Source organism: Octopus bimaculoides, chromosome 10 (genome assembly GCF_046866305.1).
Source record: "Octopus bimaculoides isolate indiv1 chromosome 10, ASM4686630v1, whole genome shotgun sequence".
NCBI lineage: Eukaryota > Metazoa > Mollusca > Cephalopoda > Octopoda > Octopodidae > Octopus > Octopus bimaculoides.
Genome location: NC_142937.1, coordinates 32,921,478 through 32,941,522, shown reverse-complemented (window position 1 = coordinate 32,941,522; position 20,045 = coordinate 32,921,478). Strand labels below are relative to the sequence as shown.

Here is a 20,045-nt window from a genome sequence, read left to right as displayed (position 1 = left end):
CAAAAATATTTTGCAAAGAAGTTCAGAAGCCCTGGTATACTTAACTAAGTTTTCATGTTCCAGTTGCACTACTGTGAACCTATGACAATTTCCTGAGGAGGTAAAACCTGTTTAAATCTCTTTATGTTGTAGCCTTTTGTTGGGATTCACTCTTCCTTTTTTAGAGATTTTCCTTTTTGTTTTTTTACCTCATATTTTCAGTGAATTTCTTCTTTTGTTCATCACAAAATGTTGGGATAGTTGCTACAGTTGTGAAATGGGAATCTGTTTGCTTGTTTTCAAGACAAGCTAAGAGGTGATCTCCTCTACCATTTCTAGGGTTGTGACTAATGGTGCTCTAGAACGAAGTCCTGCTAATCTTGTTGCTACATAGGATCCTCTTTGTTGCTTTCACTTCTCCTTCACTTTCCAAGCCTTTCCAGTTCTGTCCAGAGTAAAAGGCTCTCAAGTGATTTTACAGTCATGTATATAAAACTAAGCATTTTATTCTGTACTTTCAGTCTCATACCCTTTGCCTCTGTACCCTCAACTGGGCACATCTGCAGTATGGCCTTGTGGTTTTAGGGGTCATTAAAACTTGTAAATCCAGCTTGAACCTACCTGACCACATGTTATCACTCATCACCCCTACATTAACCACTCATCTAAACTGTGATATAAAGATGACAACCAGCTTCAGGTCCTTATTATTTTCCAATGACCCTGATCATCATACTAGTATTATTCTAGCCCAAATACTGAGCAACAAGTGAATAAGTGAAGGTATGTCTATTTCAGGCAGCGTTGTGGCTGAGTCTTTGACCCCAAAATACATTAGTCAGCACTACAAGCTTTACTCTACTCAATCAAAAAAAATATCTCATGACATTTCATGTAGTGCTTCTTGTTCCAGCTGCTGTTTTGAGGAGAGACAGAAATGTTCACCAGCCTTCATACACAACAGATATGCTGATTTTCTTTTTGTCCTCTCTTGAATAAGACTCTGGAGCAAAGAGACACTGTTTAATTCCACACAATTCACTTAATGAATTTTTTCATAGGAACTTTCAAGTCAAAAGACTGTCTGTGTAATGATAAAGGCAAGTAAAAGTGGCTCTTTTACAACTACTACTGAATACATCTTCTAACATATTTGTCTGTGCATGAGTGTTGTTGCTTTTACTGTTAGTATTCAAAATATTTGTTAAACTTTCCAAAACAATTCTTTTTGTATTAAATGTCCATTTTTTTTTGTTTTTGTTTTTGTTTTAAGTATTCAGACTTTAGAGTAATTTATTTATGTGTGTTCTGTGTGTTGTTGAATTTATTATTTTTTCTTCTATTTTTTTTTCAGGACTATATCTTATAGATATTTTGATATAAAACGCCATGAAAATGTGAAAGCAAATCAAATATAAAGTCTGTAAAGACAGATTCTTTTTATCTACTCTAGTTATTGGGGTAGACATTCACAGGTAATAAAAATCGCTATCGACAAGTAATCTGAAGAAAGAATTCTTGTTTTGTAATGCTTGAAATGAAGTTGAATCTCAGAGAGAAAAAATAAAAAGCACATATAAATGCTTTGAGAGTAGTGCTGCTGCTGCTGCGAGGAGGAGGAGGAGGAGGAGGAGTGGCTGGCAGAAGCTCAACTCCTATCCCACACAGTGTAGACAGGATAATGCAGATATGGCAGCCAAGCCATAAATATAGCCAAAGGGAGTCTGACAGTCAGACCCAACAATGCCAGTTTGACCAGCTAAACTGTCAAACTACAATGGTTGTCATGTAGGTTAACAAAGAACACGAACCCAACTAAGGGACCGGGCTGGGACTGAAAAGTTTCCTGCAGGAACAGGTTCTGCTCACCAAGAACTAGAGAAACCCCAAATCAAGGACATTCCACACAATAGTCATCTATGTTTATCAACTGAAATGCCCAACAAAAGGAGCGAGAGAAAAATGGTCTGGGGAAGAGCATAAGGATGTCATGGAAGCATTCTACATTGCTTCACTGAACCTAACAGTAACATCAATGTCTAAAACAACTTTAAAACATCTGATGAAAAGGCATTGCATTAGAGACTGAGCTTGATGCCAGCAATCAGGAAGTATTAATTGATATTTATGCTGTCCATTGAGGTCAGCTTTGCTTTTCATCTTTTCAGGGTCAATAAAATAGAAGTGTCAGGGGTCAATGTAATCAACTGGCCACTCTTCCAAAATGTCAGGACTTTGCACTTATAGTAGAAAAGATGACTATTACAATTATTGAATGCAATGAATGACAGAATTGTTAGAGCAGTGGATTAATAACTTTATCTTCAGTTGCATCCTTTTGCATTATCAGTTCAAATCCTTAAGAAACAAAACATTGTCTTTCATTAGTTGCAATGCTTTATATTCTATCTTCATTTTCTGTCACAGTCAGTTTTGATAAAATAAAGAATTAATCTCGATTAATTTAATTGATTCCCCAATGATATCTGGCCCTATGCCAATGATAGAAATTACTATATTATGATTAAAGGTAATGAAATAAGTAACTTTATAATCTTGTGCTTAAGTCACAAATACTCAGTAGATTAGTTTCTTATCAATTCTAAGACACCACTTGACAATTTGGAGATCAATGTTTATTTCTTTTTTATTGTTCATTTCTAATATCTTTCTCAATAATGTTCTCAATCTCTCCCAAACAAATTTCTAAATTATTTTTTTTATTTCTCTGAGATATTTTATCTTTATTTTAATTTTTATCCAAATCTCTATTGAGGATAAATCTATGTTTTTTTTTAACTTTGAACATCCTATACAACATGAATCCACCCAACAGTGACTGTATCTCTCAGTCCAATATCCCTGCAATGGCCCAAATTGAACTGATCCTGTTTATGTTTGATTTAAAGGTTATGAACTTGCTAACCAAAGGAAGAAAACTTTAATTCCATCCTCAAACATTTATTTACATTCTAAAATATTCACTATTAAAATTGATACACATGTTGCTGAATTTTTCTAATTTATTTTCAAAAAATGTTTTCCTTCATCAAAACTTTCATGTGTACCTAGGTATGTTATTTTTGATGAGTGTAACTCAGCTTACCCATAAATTTTATAATGGATATGCAGCTAAAAAGGTTGAGGAAAATTTTTTTCGTGATGTTTGTACAGACATGTCTATTATTAGTTGCATTTAATTTATTAACATTTCTTTCCATAATATTTTTAGTGAATTTCTTTTTTTAGATTTTTTTTAGTTATTATGTAATTAATTAACAATCACACATGTACAACATTACTTTGTCAGAAATGACTATACATTTCAAAAACTAAGTCTTTTCTGCAATACCACCAATTTTCACAATAATCTGACAAGTAAATACACTATAAGCATTTGAATAAACAAGTCCATGTTTAGCAATTTTCTGTTCAAGCTCTACAGGGCCAAGCTTTTAACTTAGAGAATTTTCAACAGAACTGCTAAATTTTTTAATGTAAATATTATGTCCAGTAACTGGCAGGCTTGTTGAGCACAACAAGGCTAATTTCTTCATGCAGAGATGCAATTGTAGATATACTAGAACAGTTCTCCTTTGCTACATTCAGCTGCATGGGAGCCTATGAGTTCAGTACCATTAGCTAATGAAACAATAATCAGATATAAGCCCCTTCCTCAACTGTCTACAGTGTAGAGTAGTACCTCACCACTTCATATGCATTTACCAGGGATATGGCACAACATCAGTAGCTGGTAAACTCTTCAGTGGAAGTCAGAAGTTAATGGAATCAGCTAGATGGAACGAGTTGTAATTAAATAAATTAAAATAATATGAAGTACCTTTCCTTCCTCAGCCATCGTATAATCTTAAAGTCTTCCATATTAGCTGCAAACATGCCGAGATCTCTAAGGCGATGGGAAGAGAGCAGCTTTCTAGCATGTTGATCAAGAATGCTGTCAATACAAAACTGGTCAGTGGTTTCCTCTTTTGAACGAGAGTTCCTTCTGAAATAAAGTGTAAGATTCAAATTAATTAATGAAAAGGGAATAATAATGATGATGATGATGATGATGATGATGATGATGATGATTTCTTTTACTGGCCACAAGGGCCCCAAATTGAAACAATTACATCATAGGAGAGCCATCGTAACCCTTTCGTAAAACACGAAACTGTTAAATCCGCTTGACTTATTTCATGAGATGTCAAAATTTTTGTCACAGAACTGCGACCTGGTCACATTGTAACAGATTGAAAGTTTGTATTCAGTTTTTATAAGTCTCAGGTCTTTTTTTCTTCTCTCTCTATTTTTTTTTTTCTTCTTTTGCTTAGGGATATATGAGCTTAGGGCTATATGGTCTTGCTGTATTCATTTAGGTTGACTTTGAACTCATGAAATTGTTCAGCATAAGTGAATATTAGTTTGCATTTTTCTTTCTTTTTTTGTTCTCTATTTACAACATTGTATGCATTACTGTCATCATTCCACCTTTTTCCTCTTCTCTTCCAGTATTGGTAGGCCAGTTATTGTCATTAGAAGATCCGTTATTGTCATTGTTAAGTACCTATTGTCAGTGTTTGCTTCTTATAGCCATTGTCACTTTATTGCTATAGACCTTGAAGTAAGCAACAATGATCAATAATATACTCTAAACCATTTACATTTCATAATTCCTTCAATGCTACCAAATTATCTCTCACTCTCCACTCAAACAATACCTGTTGATTTGCTGTATCACCATACATTTCTCTCACCGTGCACTACATCTTGTAATCTACCCATCCACATGTCATCTCTTTCTCCATATCCTATTACTCTTTATCCTGCAGTGATGCCAAACAGCACTACACATATGTATCCCCAACTCATATGTATCATGGGTTTCCCCTCTCACTATTCACTACAATTACCCCCTACACTCGTCCCAGTCTCTAGTCATCATGTATTTTCCCATAACCACCATCACATAGATTTATCAGATACTCCCCTACCTTGATCCTAGTTCATCACTCAATATATATCAACACCATTGATTCATTTTTTTGCCAGATCCCATTCTCACTATACAATCTTGCTAACCAGCCTCATTTCATGACCTCCTGCTCCCAGGGACCATGCTGACACCTCATCACCATCACCTTTGTTTCTCTTTCCAGCCCCACAACAATTACTTCCATCCACTCTTGTATAATGTGAGCAACTGTTTATCTTCTCTGTAGCAAGAGACCTGTTCTAGTCCATACTTTCATACTCTCACCTTTCATCACGTAGCATAAAGTTGCCTCCTTCTGTGCTGTTGCTCCACTCAGTTGATAGAAATCTTAGTCTTGCAAGCTACATGGCAATCTTAGTAGTGCTGGTCTTACAAAAGAAAAAAAAACCCCACCACTCAGTATACCCTGTAAAGTGGTCAGCATCACAAAGGGTATCCAGCCATAGAAACCATACCAAAGTAAACACTGAAATCATGGTCAAACCATCCAACCCATGCCATCAGGGAAGGTGGACATTAACAGATGATAATGATGATGATATTCTCTTGGAAGTCTTGATAAAGATGGCAGTCTATTTATCAACAGGAACACTAACCATCAAGAAATTAAGAAATTTAGGAAAGAATCCATAACTTTCTCAATGAACTAAGCTTAAAAATTACAGTAAAATCTCATCTTAACATCATCAACATTCTTGGTGCTAATTTTAACCTACACAGCTCTTCTCATTTCTCCTTTCAGAAGACCTGAGAAATCACTCCACTACATGTATAGACACTTTAATTACCAACACGATATTTAAATCATGTTCAAAATATTTCCTTGTACTTATTCAGCTTTTCTTATAATCAACCTGCATTCACTGATGATTCTAAGTACTATAATGATGTGCTTGTGCAAAGCAAATTCATCAAAAAAGTATATAAGAACATCTTACAACTCCCACAGAAATAGAAAAGGAAGACCAAAATAATTACCTTTTTCAATCCTTCATTTAACGAACAAATTCCAAATTCCTACTTTTTTAAGTAAAACATTTACCCCTTTCACTATAAGTATCACAAAATTTTCAACAAATGTCACTTGTTGTACTGCAGTTAATTATACACAATCTTTATCCAACAGAAGTGAATTAAATCAAATTCAGTAATTCCTTATTACTTATTATCTAACTGTTCATGAACTTGCAATTGTACTCATCCAGATGAATGTCCATTAGACCACAGATGTATTTCTAAAGAGATTATTTACTGTGCTAAGGCAAAATAAAAAACAGTTTCTAAATCATACATCGGATTAACATTAAATTCATTGAAGTTGTGCTACAGTCAACACCTTTACACATTTCACAATCAACTTAGACACACAGATACAAGTTTGTCCACATTTATTTGAAATTTTAAAAATAATAATTTAAAGTGTTACATCAAATGGAAATTAATATTGTTTTACTAAGCTATGTAATCATTCCAACATTTGTGTTCTTTGCATTTCTGAGTCATAAGAAATATAATTTTCCAACCTCTCTATTCTCATCTGCCATTCAGAGCAGTATGCATAAATGTTAGCCAATGCTTAGGCATTTCAAACTGTTTATTAAATCAAACAGTTTGAGTCATTTCCCCTTTCCAAACAATGTTCTTTTTTTTTTAAGCATAACAACTACAATTATATAAAAATCATGCTATACACCACTGATTTCTGATTAATTAAACATTTCACATCTCTCTCTTTCAATCTATTAAATATGATTGAATTGTTTTTGAATGGTCAGATATTTCAAATAGTTAGTTTATCAAACCAAAGACATGAAAATAATGACAATGATTCCCATTGCCAAACAACAATTTTCTTACATGAAAACCACACTTATACACAACTGATTTCCTTCAAACCAACCATTCTCTGAATAATTAAACAATTTGTATCAATATATTTAATATGCACTTCTTTAGATTGTCCTATATGCTACAAACCTACCCTGTCTCATCATTCTTCCCACTTTCCCCTCAACTTCAATTCGATATAAAATATTCAATATTTTTTCAATAGTTCTTCATTACAATTCTGAAGATTCAATAGATGAAACTATAGTAAACTTTTCAGCTTTGTTAAATATCTATATTACTCTACTACAGTAACCATATTATTATTATTATTATTATTATTATTATTATATTTACACACAACACATTAGACTGTTAAAAAAAAATTACTAACATCAGGCTGCAATAAATAACCTTAGATGCCAAGGGCCTTTCTAAGTAACCTAGCTGTCCCTAAAAATTTAGCTGCACCAAACTAGCTTTTATGCCTATTTCCTCTATTCATCTGTTCAAATCTTTAGGAAAAGTTCTTAACGCACCTATAACTACATGGATACATTTTTACCCACACTTTTCACAGCCTAAGTAACTCAATGTAGTTCCTGGTACCTTGCTATTTTCTCTATACCTCACATATTGACTTTCTCATCATTTAAAGTCAGTTACCTGGCACTTTCTACTCTCTTTGTCTACTACTACTACTAATACTAATACTACTACTACTAAATCAGGCCTCCTAGCTTCTATTACACTTATTATTTTTATCATTATTAAGGCAGCAAGCTTACAGAATCATTGTAATCACTGGATGAAATGCTTGGCAGTATTTCTTCTGCCGCTACATTCTGAGTTCAAATTCCGCCAAGGTCAATTCTGTCTTTGCCTTTCATCCTTTAGCGGGGGGGGGGGTCGATATATTAAATACCAGTGAAACACCGGAGTCAATGTAATTGACTAGTCCCTTACTCTTTACTCTTTTACTTGTTTCAGTCATTTGACTATAGCCATGCTGGAGCACTGCCTTTAGTCGAGGAAATTGACCCCAGGACTTATTCTTTGTAAGCCTAGTACTTATTCTATCGGTCTCTTTTGCTGAACCACTAAGTTACGGGGACGTAAACACACCAACATCAGTTGTCAAGCGATGGTGGGGGGGACAAACACAGACCCACAAACATATACATGTATATATGTATATACGATAGGCTTCTTTTCAGTTTCCATCTACCAAATCCACTCACAAGGCTTTGGTCGGCCCGAGACTATAGTAGAAGACACTGCCATGCAGTGGGACTGAACCCAGAACCATGTGGTCAGTAAGCAAGTTACTTACCACACAACCACACCTGCACCAATGTTCATATCTATCTTTATACACATAAATGAACGAATATGGACATGTACATAAGCATGCACACATATTCTCTCTTTCTCTCTCTCTCTCTCTCTCTCTCTCTCTCTCTCATACACACACACACACACAATCTTGTCATTTTACATCAGTTTCTAAACTGAAATGGGTTGGAGGGGGTCATTACAGCCTGATCTAGTTTTTATTCAGAATTACTCCCGTCTTAAGCACAGTCAAGGGAACCATGTCTAACTCAGATGTTTTATTTTGGCATGATTTCTGCATTTGGATGCCCTTCTTGACACCAACACACACATACACACGGAGGAGCAGTAATGAGACATATCCATATAGTTATATAAAACAAACATCACATCAAGAAAACTGAAGGCAAGAAATGTTAATGGGTTTAGGATCCTTACTGTTCCAAACAAACTGGAAGACACTCATATGGAAATATATAAAAAAAAAAGCCTTGATAAGAAGGATAAACTAGAACACAGTTATGTATTTAACACACGTCTAAAAGAAAAGCAATTTCCCATTTTGTGTGTGTGGGGGTGAGAGAAAGAGAGAGATCACTCATATACATCCATATATACACACATAGAACAAGTTTTTCCTTTGCTTCTATCATATAAAGAAACATGTATTGATACACATACCCAGAAACATGTAATGATACACATACCCAGAAACATGTAATGATACACGCTCACATAAACACATACATGTACACACAAGCATACACATTTCTTATTTTTGACCAAGGATCTTTGCATTGATTGCGAGCTGCCTACTTAAGACATTTTTCAAGTAGAACAAGTAGACACAAGTGTTAAGAATGGAAAGGAGATCCAGCGCTTGGATTAGAGACACAATAAAAGTAAGGAATATACAAGATAAATAAAGAGATATTTAAAAAAAAAACAAAAGAAAAAGGAAAGGGATGGTTGGTAAAAGAAAATGAAATGAAGACATTGAACAAGTGAAGGAGAAGATGCCCAGACACTTCTATTGGTGATGAACTATACATATATATATATATATATATATATATATATATATATATACACACACACACACACACATATATATATATATATATATATATATATATATATATATGAGAAAGAACAAGAACATGTAGTTGTTCAGGTTGAGGGTGCTGTGGCAATTATTATTACAGGAGTAGTTTTCTTAGCAGAAGTAGTAAGAGTGTGTTTGGTATTGGCAATGTTATTTGTATGAAGGCAGGTTGGAAGGGTAGGAGTTTCGTTTGATTGAACATGGTGCCTGACATCCCTTCACTGCAGCTTACGATGCAGCAAAAGCAAGTCAATTCTTTAATAGGCATTATCAAAGCAACTTTATTATTTTACTAGCTGCCAACCCAACCAAACAACCAGCTAATCAAGGAGTCACTCGCTTGTTCATTTCAGTCTCAGTCAATTGACTAGAGAGACAAGATTTCTAGTTTTTCCTTTATTTATTTATTTATTTATTTATTTATTTTTTTTTTTTTACAAAAGCCAATACTTGTTTGCCAAAAACAGCCAATATGTAACTTGAGTTAGTTAGGAAAGAAAAAAAAGTACAATTTAAACAAAATAAAACAAGGCTAAAACATTGGTAAAAAGTTCAAGGAAAAAATTATAAACAATTAAGGAATAAAAGAAAACAAAAAATACACACTCAACAAAGTTGTTTGCAAGTGATTGTAGAGTAATTCTGAAGAATACAACAGCATCATCATGTCAATGAACTTTTTGCCTTGTCAGAAGCAGTAAAGTGTTTGGGATTTCAATAACACTGCATCACTGCTATTGTATAATTTAGTTCCAGTATAACCTTGACGTCAACAAGAAATCTGGTCAATAACATCTCAGTGCAGATTAAAATACACTTGATACATGCTAACAGTCATAGATACTGCTTCCTTCGAATGTGCACTAGTTACAAAGGTAACTTCAGAAGATAGATGCAGAAATATAACAGTTTCCAGACATAACCAGCCACATGATATAAATTAGAGAAATGTTAACTATAAAATTAGAAATACTCGTTGTGAATTAATAATGTGGATTAAATATGAACAATAAAGAGCAATATAATTGAAAACAGAAAATATGCGATGAAGTCATAACTCACAATTTCATATTTAACCCTTTCGTTACCAACCCGGCTGAAACCAGCTCTGGCTCTGTAGTACAAATGTCTTGTTTTCTTTAAGTTTTGAATTAAAATCTTCCACCAAACATTAGTCACAATTTATGTTCCTAACACTAGCTTAATGATAACTAAGTTATTTTTCTAAATTCATTGTTACATTTAAAATAGTTGAAAGAAACACAGAGCATCTCAAAATAAATACAGTAACAAAAGGGTTAATATTTTGTTTGTTGCTGTTGTTGTGGTTGTTTTGTTAGAAGTCACATATGTAATTACTGGGATATCTTTCTCTGTGACATGATATGACAGGTAATATTTATCATTGAAACATGAAACGTAACATTAGTCAGTCTGACCAGAGTAGTGTGATAATGCTTGACAAGTGTGACTGTAGTGACACTTGTTCATTCATTGTTACTTCAGTGTAACTAGAATTGCTGTAATAACCACCATGTCACTGACACAGGTAGGTGTAAACTGTAACACCTGATATTTGTTAGCATAATATATATGAATGTTTGTGCCAGCAAGAGCTGTGTTAAAGATGAAAGATCAGTACTCCACTGTAGGACTCAACTAAGTTTTGCAGCAGGAGTTAATAGCTGTCATGGACTGAAGTATTTCCCAACTCTAACAAGAAGGGTCCACCTGTGACATGCAGTCATATGTTAAGGATATGTTTGGATGAAGGATAGTAATTATGATAGATCATACAGTTGACATCTTTTTAGGTCTAATATAACTAGATTTTCTAACTCATTAAATATGTTTAAATGTGTGGGGGGGGGGGGGGGGATGTGTGTGCATTCATGCATTTGAAGCTGATATTTCATTCTGTCATTACTTGAAAAACAGAAAAAAATGGAAAACACAGAATAGATATAAAATTAAGCTGTGACTTGGAATGGGCATAGAAAAGAGGAAGTTAAAATGATGATGAGATGATCTCAAGAAACATCTACAATATACAGTACACATAAGAGCAAAGAAGCATATCTACAAGATTAAAGGGTAAAGACTCCCTTCAGTCATCAATGACCATAGGATTGCACCTAGTGAATTACCCTCTAAGGCACAAGTCTGGGCAAGATTGTTCATGGAACACCAGCAGTCACCTATGCATACCAAGTTCCTCTTTCTACACCACCGATGTTATCCAAGAGGAAGGCCAATACAGCTTGGCATCAGTGACATCACAACTCATTTCTACAGATGAGTGAACTGGAGCAAAGTGAAACAAAGTCTCTTGCTCAAGAACACAATACACAGCCTGGTCCAGGAATCAAACTCACTACCTCATGATTGTGAGCCTGACACTCTAACCACTGAGCCATGTGCCTTCACTACAATGAGCCATAAGCAAAGAGACAAAAATTTATAGAAATGAAGGACAAAACGGTGCTGGAGGGCAACAATGATGATGAGGGTATCTCACATTAGTACAAATCCACAAATTTATATGGAAGTTAGGTGGATCAACCAAAATGTTAAAAACTTAATCAATCAATTCCAGAAAGTTGAAGAACACTTATCTATCAACTCTGTCAGAATTGGAACTCTGGAGAAAAAGAATGGAACTAAATATTGTAAAATACTTTAGTCTGACACTATATTATTTTAACTCTTAAAACTCTATACTATAGATATCCACAACAGTCATCAAGTTCTAAACAGCACAAACCCACTGCTCAAACAGTGTTGTTTTTGGAGTTGGATATCAAAAACTGAGACTATACATTATTCTGTGCGAAAAACAAAGTTTGACTTCATGTTAACCCTTTCACTGTGGAAAACAGATATATCTACACATAATTTCATTACTCTTAACGGTGGAAAGCGGTTTTATATACCAGTCTGTCTGTTGCTGAGGAATATCACTTTTCAAACTATTTTCCATTGAGATATGTCAAGTTTACTGAGGCAACATGACTTGCAGAAAATACCAATTCTATTTTTTAGTAAACATTTAACATCATTCCAGGAATAATCAAGAAATTTCATTTTGCATGTGAAAGAGTTAAAAAGAACTTCCTATCAAAAGACTTCCTCTTTGCACCAAGTGTATTTATTTTATCTCATTATTTCCTTATTTATTAATTCATCTAGTTTTTGTTTCAAGTAAATTTACATGAATTTTTCTTTAATTTATGAGCTCAATGGTGGCTAATACCTCAAGCAGTGAGTTAGAATTCAGTGATATTATTTATTAGTGACTTTTTATTGATAATTTATTAATGATTTAATTAGGAAATTGCAACCCCAGGAATTGATGTCTTGCAAATATATATATATGAAAACACTTATGTGTAATCAACTTAACCAATTTCAACCTGCCTTGGCAAGTGAAAGGAAATGACAGTAGGTAAAAGTCAACAACACATACAAACTACATTATATTGCATCAGCAAATTTCACCCAAATTCATGAAAGAGTTATTTTTTTATTTGACTATATACATTTCATTAAAATCTTTGGTTTCTAACAAGATAGAGAGATTTATACAGAGGAAGCACTACAGAACTTCAAGAATTAATTACCAATACTGTTATTGTTCTGGTTAAGAGTGTGTGTGTGTGTGTGTGTGTGTGTGTGTGCGCGCGCGCACGCGCACATGTGTGCGTGTGCTAAGAAAGTGAATTTTCTTTAATGTTAGCCAGACATGAAAGAGAAGTCATTGAGAATTTAACAATACTAAAGATGGTTAACATGAATGGCAGGAGGAAGAGAGAGAAATTAAAATGAGAATGGTAGAGAAAAAGAAATTTGGAACCAAAAATTTGAATGGTAATTACCATTTTAAAGAGAGAGTCTTCAAAATTGCCTTTGTTTTTGGTTTGAAACAAAACAATTTATTCAAGACTAATTTGAGAGAAAAAAGTGACAAAACTTGAGGTTAATTACATATTTCCCATCACAGTGTATACAAAATAGATGATATCACATGGGGTGTGGTGTAATGTTAATTGCATTATCTCTTCTTTATGAATGAAGTACATTTAATAAGATATTGAATTTGTTACTCTAAATAGAAATAATGACTTATTTCCATTAGCACATTTGTACATTCATTTTACATACATTTTTCTATGCTGGCCTAGGTTGAACAGGCACTTATTTGAGGCAGTTTTCCTCTTTCAATTTAGCACATAAGACATCAGTTAGCTAAAGGCAATATTAGAAATATTTCCCTGAAGTGTCATGCAGTGAGACTGAACCTGAGACCAAGTGGTTGTGAAGTGAGCTTCTTACCTGTGCAGCCATACCTAAACCTCAGAGCTAATATTTTTATAGTCTCAAGGATAACATGTTTGAAGAGTAAGATTAGAGTGGATTGTATTGAAGTCCAGAATAATGCTAGAGTTCGGTAACTCTGAAAGAAAGACCTGAATCTGTCAGAAACCAAAGAGGGAATCTAAATTCTTTACTCCATCGTTGTATTGTCTCTGTCATTTAATCATTTATCATTGTTATTCTATCTCCTTACCATGTTAGCATGGGTTGAGATGAGTTTCACAAATTTAAATATTTTTCAGATAATTCTTAGAATTATTTCTACAACTGGATAACTTTCTGATCAATAACTATTGAAGTGCTAAAACAAAAATCTGTTTAGAGTGGCCAGTAGCTGAAATACAAGTTGAACTTCTGACTCCTGTAGTTTGTAGATTGATGTCTTAACTCCATCTCTGTTGTGTCTTTTTAACCCTTTAATATTCAAACCAGCCGTATCCAGCCCAAATTTTCTGTGTGTTTTATGCTCAAACTAGCAAGATCTGATTTCTCACACCTATTCTCTGATGTCATTTGAAAAATAAACAATCTCATCATCGAAATCATAAAGCTACAAGAAAATGCATCATTAATTCAAAACGATGTGAATAAATAAGCATTATATGTGGCAGAGTGATCTGAATGTTAAAAGGTTAATTAAAAGAAAGAAAAGAAAAGGAAATAGAATAATGAGTAGAAAACTAAATGGCAGAAAGATAGTTTACCTTTTGCTTGTTTGAGAAGAGGAGTCTTGAGGATTATTAGTTACTTTGGTGTTGTCATTGAGTCGGTTAGTTTCAGTGGCTGAGAGTTCAGAACTAGAGAAACTGGCACTCCTTTGAACATGGGGGTAGGCTGGCTTTTCTGTGGTAATAGGGGGACTGTGATAAGATGAACTGTACATTGGGTTACTTGACATGCGAGTCAACACACCACCGGGAGGTAATGAATCAACTTCACTGGGATCTAGTAAAAAGAAAAATACAAGACAAAAAAATAAATAAAAATGAAAATTTGAAAATATAATAAATTAGTCTAACTTATCAAAATATTTTTTATAATTAAAGAAAAATTATTAGAACAAACAATTTAACAGCATTTTTGGAGATAGGCTGGATATTCAATGATATAGCTACAAGTCCTTAATGGGACTTCCCAAAGCACACAGGACACATACAAACGAAAAAATCTCTATATGGTCAGTCACTCTATCTGCTAGAAATAGTAGCTAAATTCCACCAACCACAACTTGAAAAAAAAAAGTTAGAACAAAAAATGTAGTTCTGAGTACATTGTTTAAAAATAAGATGGTATGGTCATGACTAGAAAGCTTTGATCATAGATTGGTTTGATTAAAACTGACCTAGGGTTAAACAGTCACAATAAGGGATTCCTAAAACATATTCTGGTTTTGGAGATTATTAATTTAATGGGTCTCATTTTACACAACATTGTATTTTCAGTTATGCTTCACTAACACACCAACATATACATGCACACACACACACACACACACATACACCTGTTGTCTCATTTCAATCCTAATTACTCTTCTGCAAGATAATATCGACTTAATCTAAGAGTTTGTGTTTTACTTATCAAAATCTGCATTTACTTATTGTTACATAATGGTACGGAGGCGCAATGGCCCAGTGGTTAGGGCAGCGGACTCGCAGTCATAGGATCGCGGTTTCGATTCCCAGACCGGGCGTTGTGAGTATTTATTGAGCGAAAATACCTAAAGCTCCACGAGGCTCCGGCAGGGGATGGTGGCAAATCCTGCTGTACTCCTTCACCACAACTTTCTCTCACTCTTACTTCCTGTTTCTGTTGTGCCTGTAATTCAAAGGGTCAGCCTTGTCACACTGTGTCACGCTGAATATCCCCGAGAACTACGTTAAGGGTACACGTGTCTGTGGAGTGCTCAGCCACTTGCACGTTAATTTCACGAGCAGGCTGTTCCATTGATCGGATCAACTGGAACTCTCGATGTCGTAAGCGACGGAGTGCCAACAACAACAACATAATGGTGCAACCTGTGTGTGCTATCTGGATATAAGATTTGTAACCCAGAAAGTTCAACACACAGTTGCTTTACACAGTAATACTTATCACAGGAATTTCCTTACTTGATAAACACAATCATCTCTAAAGCTTTGTTTCTACCGAAGAAAGTTGGCAAAATTATCTTTACTATTCTGCATGTGTGTAAGAGTGTGTGTGTATCATCATCAACATCAATTTTGGCATGGGTTGCACTGTTGCCAGTGTGTGTGTGAATGAATGAATGGATGGATGGATGGATGGACAGACAGAGAGACAGACAGGCGTATAGAAACACAGGCACAAACACACATTTCATGGCTTCTCAAGGACTTTTGAAACTGTAAACAGTAAACAAAGATGCTCTGAGGAAGTTCGGTTGCCTACACAAATTCATGAACCTCTTCAGAGAATGTGACATTGAAATTATGGCCTTAATTATCGATAGGGAAAAATCTGAATCCTTCAATGTTAAAACAAAGGTCAGGTAAGGCTGTGTACTATTTAATATAATCCTTGTTTGTGTGACAACACAATTACACAGAAGGATGGAAAATAGGGAAGGAGTTGCTATTAACTTCCAACCAAACAGAAAACTATAGGCTACCATCTTACTCAGATCTGAACTGCTCCCTGACTCAGTTTTCACAGGTAGTTGTGCAATCGGTTATTGACAGCCAATTCTATTTTTATGCTGATGATGCTGATTAATGCTATAGGCTAGTATTCTGATAGATCAGCTTTGGATTCCTCCTTCCTCTTGTGGATAACCATCACAGAGATAGTCTTTTATGATTTAGATATATGCTTTAGGTAAAGTATATCTGAAGTAGGTGATAGATGCTGGTTCTTAACAGCATTTTTGGTATTTGATCAGAAAGAGTGTGTGTGCTGTGTGATGTGTCTAAGTTACTAAATTATCACCATGATATCATCAGTGTTGAAGATCACAAGCTGCAAAAAGTGTTATCAGAAAACACAATCAACTGGCAATTATAATAAAAGAGAGATGCTGAACAAAGCAATCTAAAAGATACTGAACATGTGCTCTATCTTCAGAGATTGCAAAGGATGTGCCATCTCATTCTTTCTTTACATATGCTCTGATAATATCACAAGCCACCATCCCTAACATATCAGCATGCCCTCTCAGTAAACTGCAAACTTATATGCCTTAGCGTCATCAATCAATGCTCTACCATGTATCACATACTCATTCACATAACTATTTTTACCTGTCAGGAACTGAGAATTAGGTGAATCCTACTTTCTCACAAAGGGCTCACACCAAAATTACTTTTCTTCTCTCCTTTAATTAATATACTGTATTGTTTACCTTCACTGCATCAATTCCAACCAAAACAGACGAGCATTCACCACCTTATATTCTACAGTTTATATTTAACTTTCCTTTTACCCATTCATGATGAGCTTAATGCATGGTAGCCTGGTGTACACCAAACATCAAGCACAACTACTGATAGTTAGGCCAGCTACGACTACAGAGGCTGATATGAGGTTAAGTATACTTAGTTATCTCATTTCTACCACCAGATTATAGGTTCACACCCTACTAATTACACTCATTAATGCTGAACTTCTAAACAAAACAAACTATTTTGTTAATCTGAGTGTCCTATGCTGTAAAGTATATGCCAGACCCATTTCACTATTAGATGTTGTGTGAATGTTATCAGGGCAGAATAATGAAATGCTACCCATAAAGACATCTCATCTATGAACTTACATGAACAGATGCAAGTTGAAAGAAAAGCACAATGTAAACAAATTAATTTGAAAGAAGTGTGTTGTTGGCCCTTGTATAGGACTGAACTGCACAACTCCTGTTCACTGGGTAAACAAGCTACCTATTATATGGACATTGTATTTTCAGTATTTCTTTTAATTTAATAACTGTAGCAATATTTAATTCATTGATGCACGGCTGTGTGGTTAAGAAACATGCTTCCCTGCCATATGGTCTTGGGTTCATTCCCATGCTTGGTACCTTGAGCAAGTGTCTTCTAGTATAGCCTTGAGATAACCAAAGCCTTGTGATTGGACTTAGTAGATGAGAACTGAAAGATGCCTTTGTGTGTGTACAACTGTAACTGGTCATATTTGGATTATATTTTACTTTTCACTAAACCCATACATTGGTTGTTTTACTGTTGTGACACCTGGATTTTCTACACCTGAAGAAATTCAATCTTAAGACTATAATCCAAGAGTGTAGACAGCCTAAAGCTTGGGATGAGTGCTGCATTAGAAATATTCCATCTTTCTCCCCTCCCAGGGCAGTGTGTGTGTGTGTGTGTGCGTGTGCTTGTCCCCCTCTCTGCTCGACAACTGGTGTTGGTGTGTTTATGTCCCTACAACTTAGTAGCTCAGCAAATGAGACCAACAGAATAAGCACCAGTCTAAAAAAAAATAAATACTGGGATCGATTCATTTGACAGAAATTCTCCAAGGCTGTGCCTCAGTATGACCACAATCAATGAAAGCCATTGTGGGGTGTAGAGGGATGTAGATGTAACTGAGTGGGTATTATCCATGTATATGTGAGCTAAGGATATAAAAAGATCGATAATGTGGGAAGAACAAAAGCAATAGCATCATCAAGAAAATGTGTGTGATTTAGAGATTAATAATACATCTGGAAAAAGACACACTTTCTTAAAATATCCATTGGTTCCATGCAAAGAATTGTTTGCCTGGAAACCATGAAATGCAACAGAGAAAACCAGTTAGAGATCCGGTGTACGGAATTTCCCAAACAACACATCTATTAATTTGGCTGGAATTCCAGTGATCAATTAAGCAAGACAATCCTTGGCTTGAAACTGCTGTGAAGAGACCTTGAATAGTTATTAAACTGACAGGCAGCTGACAGCTCTGGTAATCTTTCTCTTTCTCTCTCTCTCACACACACACACACACACACACACACACACACACACACAAAGAAAAACAGACAGATGGACTGATACAGACAAAACTAGAAATACATTATCAGAAGCCACAACAGGGGGCACTACTGATAAGTGTACTTAAGACTAAATATCGAAATTACTTATGAAAATAGCAATTAGTCACTTGGCACAGAATGGAACTAATTTTCAACCAAGAATGAAATTTCCTTCTCCCTCTCCTCACCATCATTGTTGATGCTGTTGTATCGGTCAGCCAAATGTGGCTTTTCAGTTTCTTATTAAGAGCTCTTCCAAAATGCTAATATACAAAATGTTAATTCCACCAAAGCTGTACTATCTACAACAAAGACAGGATAAAATGTTGGCAAGTAAAGCCAAAGGTCAAATGATGGACTAAAGTTCAAATCTTGCTCAACTAAATTGACTTTCACCTGGGATTTTGATAAAGTACATTTCAAGAGATTATTGTGTGAATTAACATCTTACCTCCCATCACAACAGTTTATTGACTAATACTAAATGTAGTTCTAAGGAATGTGGAGGAATTGTTTTTATGTTGACACAGATCATGATGAAGATCTCTTCCATCGCTATCACAATCCTCATCATCAACTCCATGATACTGACAGTGAAAAACTGAATGTAAAAGATCTGTGGAGGTTGGAAAGAGATGAGCTGAGCCAGTGGGCTGTCTAGTGTCACCTTGCAAGGCAGCCTGTTTTGGGAAAATGGCTGTGATATTAAAGAACATAAGCTTTTGTTTGCAAGACTGATAGTTGCAATAGTTGTTGTTGTTGGCACTCCGTCGCTTACGACGTCGAGGGCTCCAGTTGATCCGATCAACGGAACAGCCTGCTCGTGAAATTAACGTGCAAGTGGCTGAGCACTCCACAGACACGTGTACCCTTAACATAGTTCTCGGGAAATTCAGCGTGACACAGTGTGACAAGGCTGGCCCTTTGAATTACAGGTACAACAGAAACAGGAAGTAAGAGTGAGAGAAAGTTGTGGTGGAAGAGTACAGCAGGGTCCGCCACCATCCCCTGCCGGAGCCTCGTGGAGCTTTAGGTGTTTTCGCTCAATAAACACTCACAACGCTCGGTCTGGGAATCGAAACTGCGATCCTATGACCGCGAATCCGCTGCCCTAACCACTAGGCCATTCCACCTCCATAGTTGCAATAGTAGAGACAAATGATATGAAGAAATAACAGGACACTTTTCAAGGAAAATGTAAGTTCTTTTCAGGCAGAATGAAGTTGTTCTAATCTAACACTGGGAATTCATCAGTCTAAGCAATGGAAATTAACAACATCCAGTATCTAAAATCATTATCTTGTTTATCTTCAACAGTAACATTGTTGTAATTTCATATTAAAGAACTTCTCTATATCACCATATATAGATAGTACCAGTGAGATACCAGTTCAATCAGAATGTATGATCTAACTAATTAATATTTGTAAATGGCAGAG

The 20,045-nt window shown here is 35.2% G+C and overlaps 1 protein-coding gene across 2 annotated transcripts in view; it reads right to left on the bottom strand.

Annotated features, from left to right (window-relative positions):
* Window positions 1–20,045, bottom strand: part of LOC106874539 (guanine nucleotide exchange factor subunit RIC1) — a 247,478-nt gene that overhangs the window by 25,629 nt on the left and 201,804 nt on the right. For both annotated transcript variants that reach the window (XM_014922306.3, XM_014922307.3), the window contains exons 26-27: window positions 14,321–14,561; window positions 3,821–3,985 (exon numbers count right to left, since the gene is read on the bottom strand). In XM_014922306.3, coding sequence (XP_014777792.1) covers window positions 3,821–3,985; window positions 14,321–14,561 — 406 coding nt within the window. The remainder of the gene's footprint in view (window positions 1–3,820; window positions 3,986–14,320; window positions 14,562–20,045) is intronic.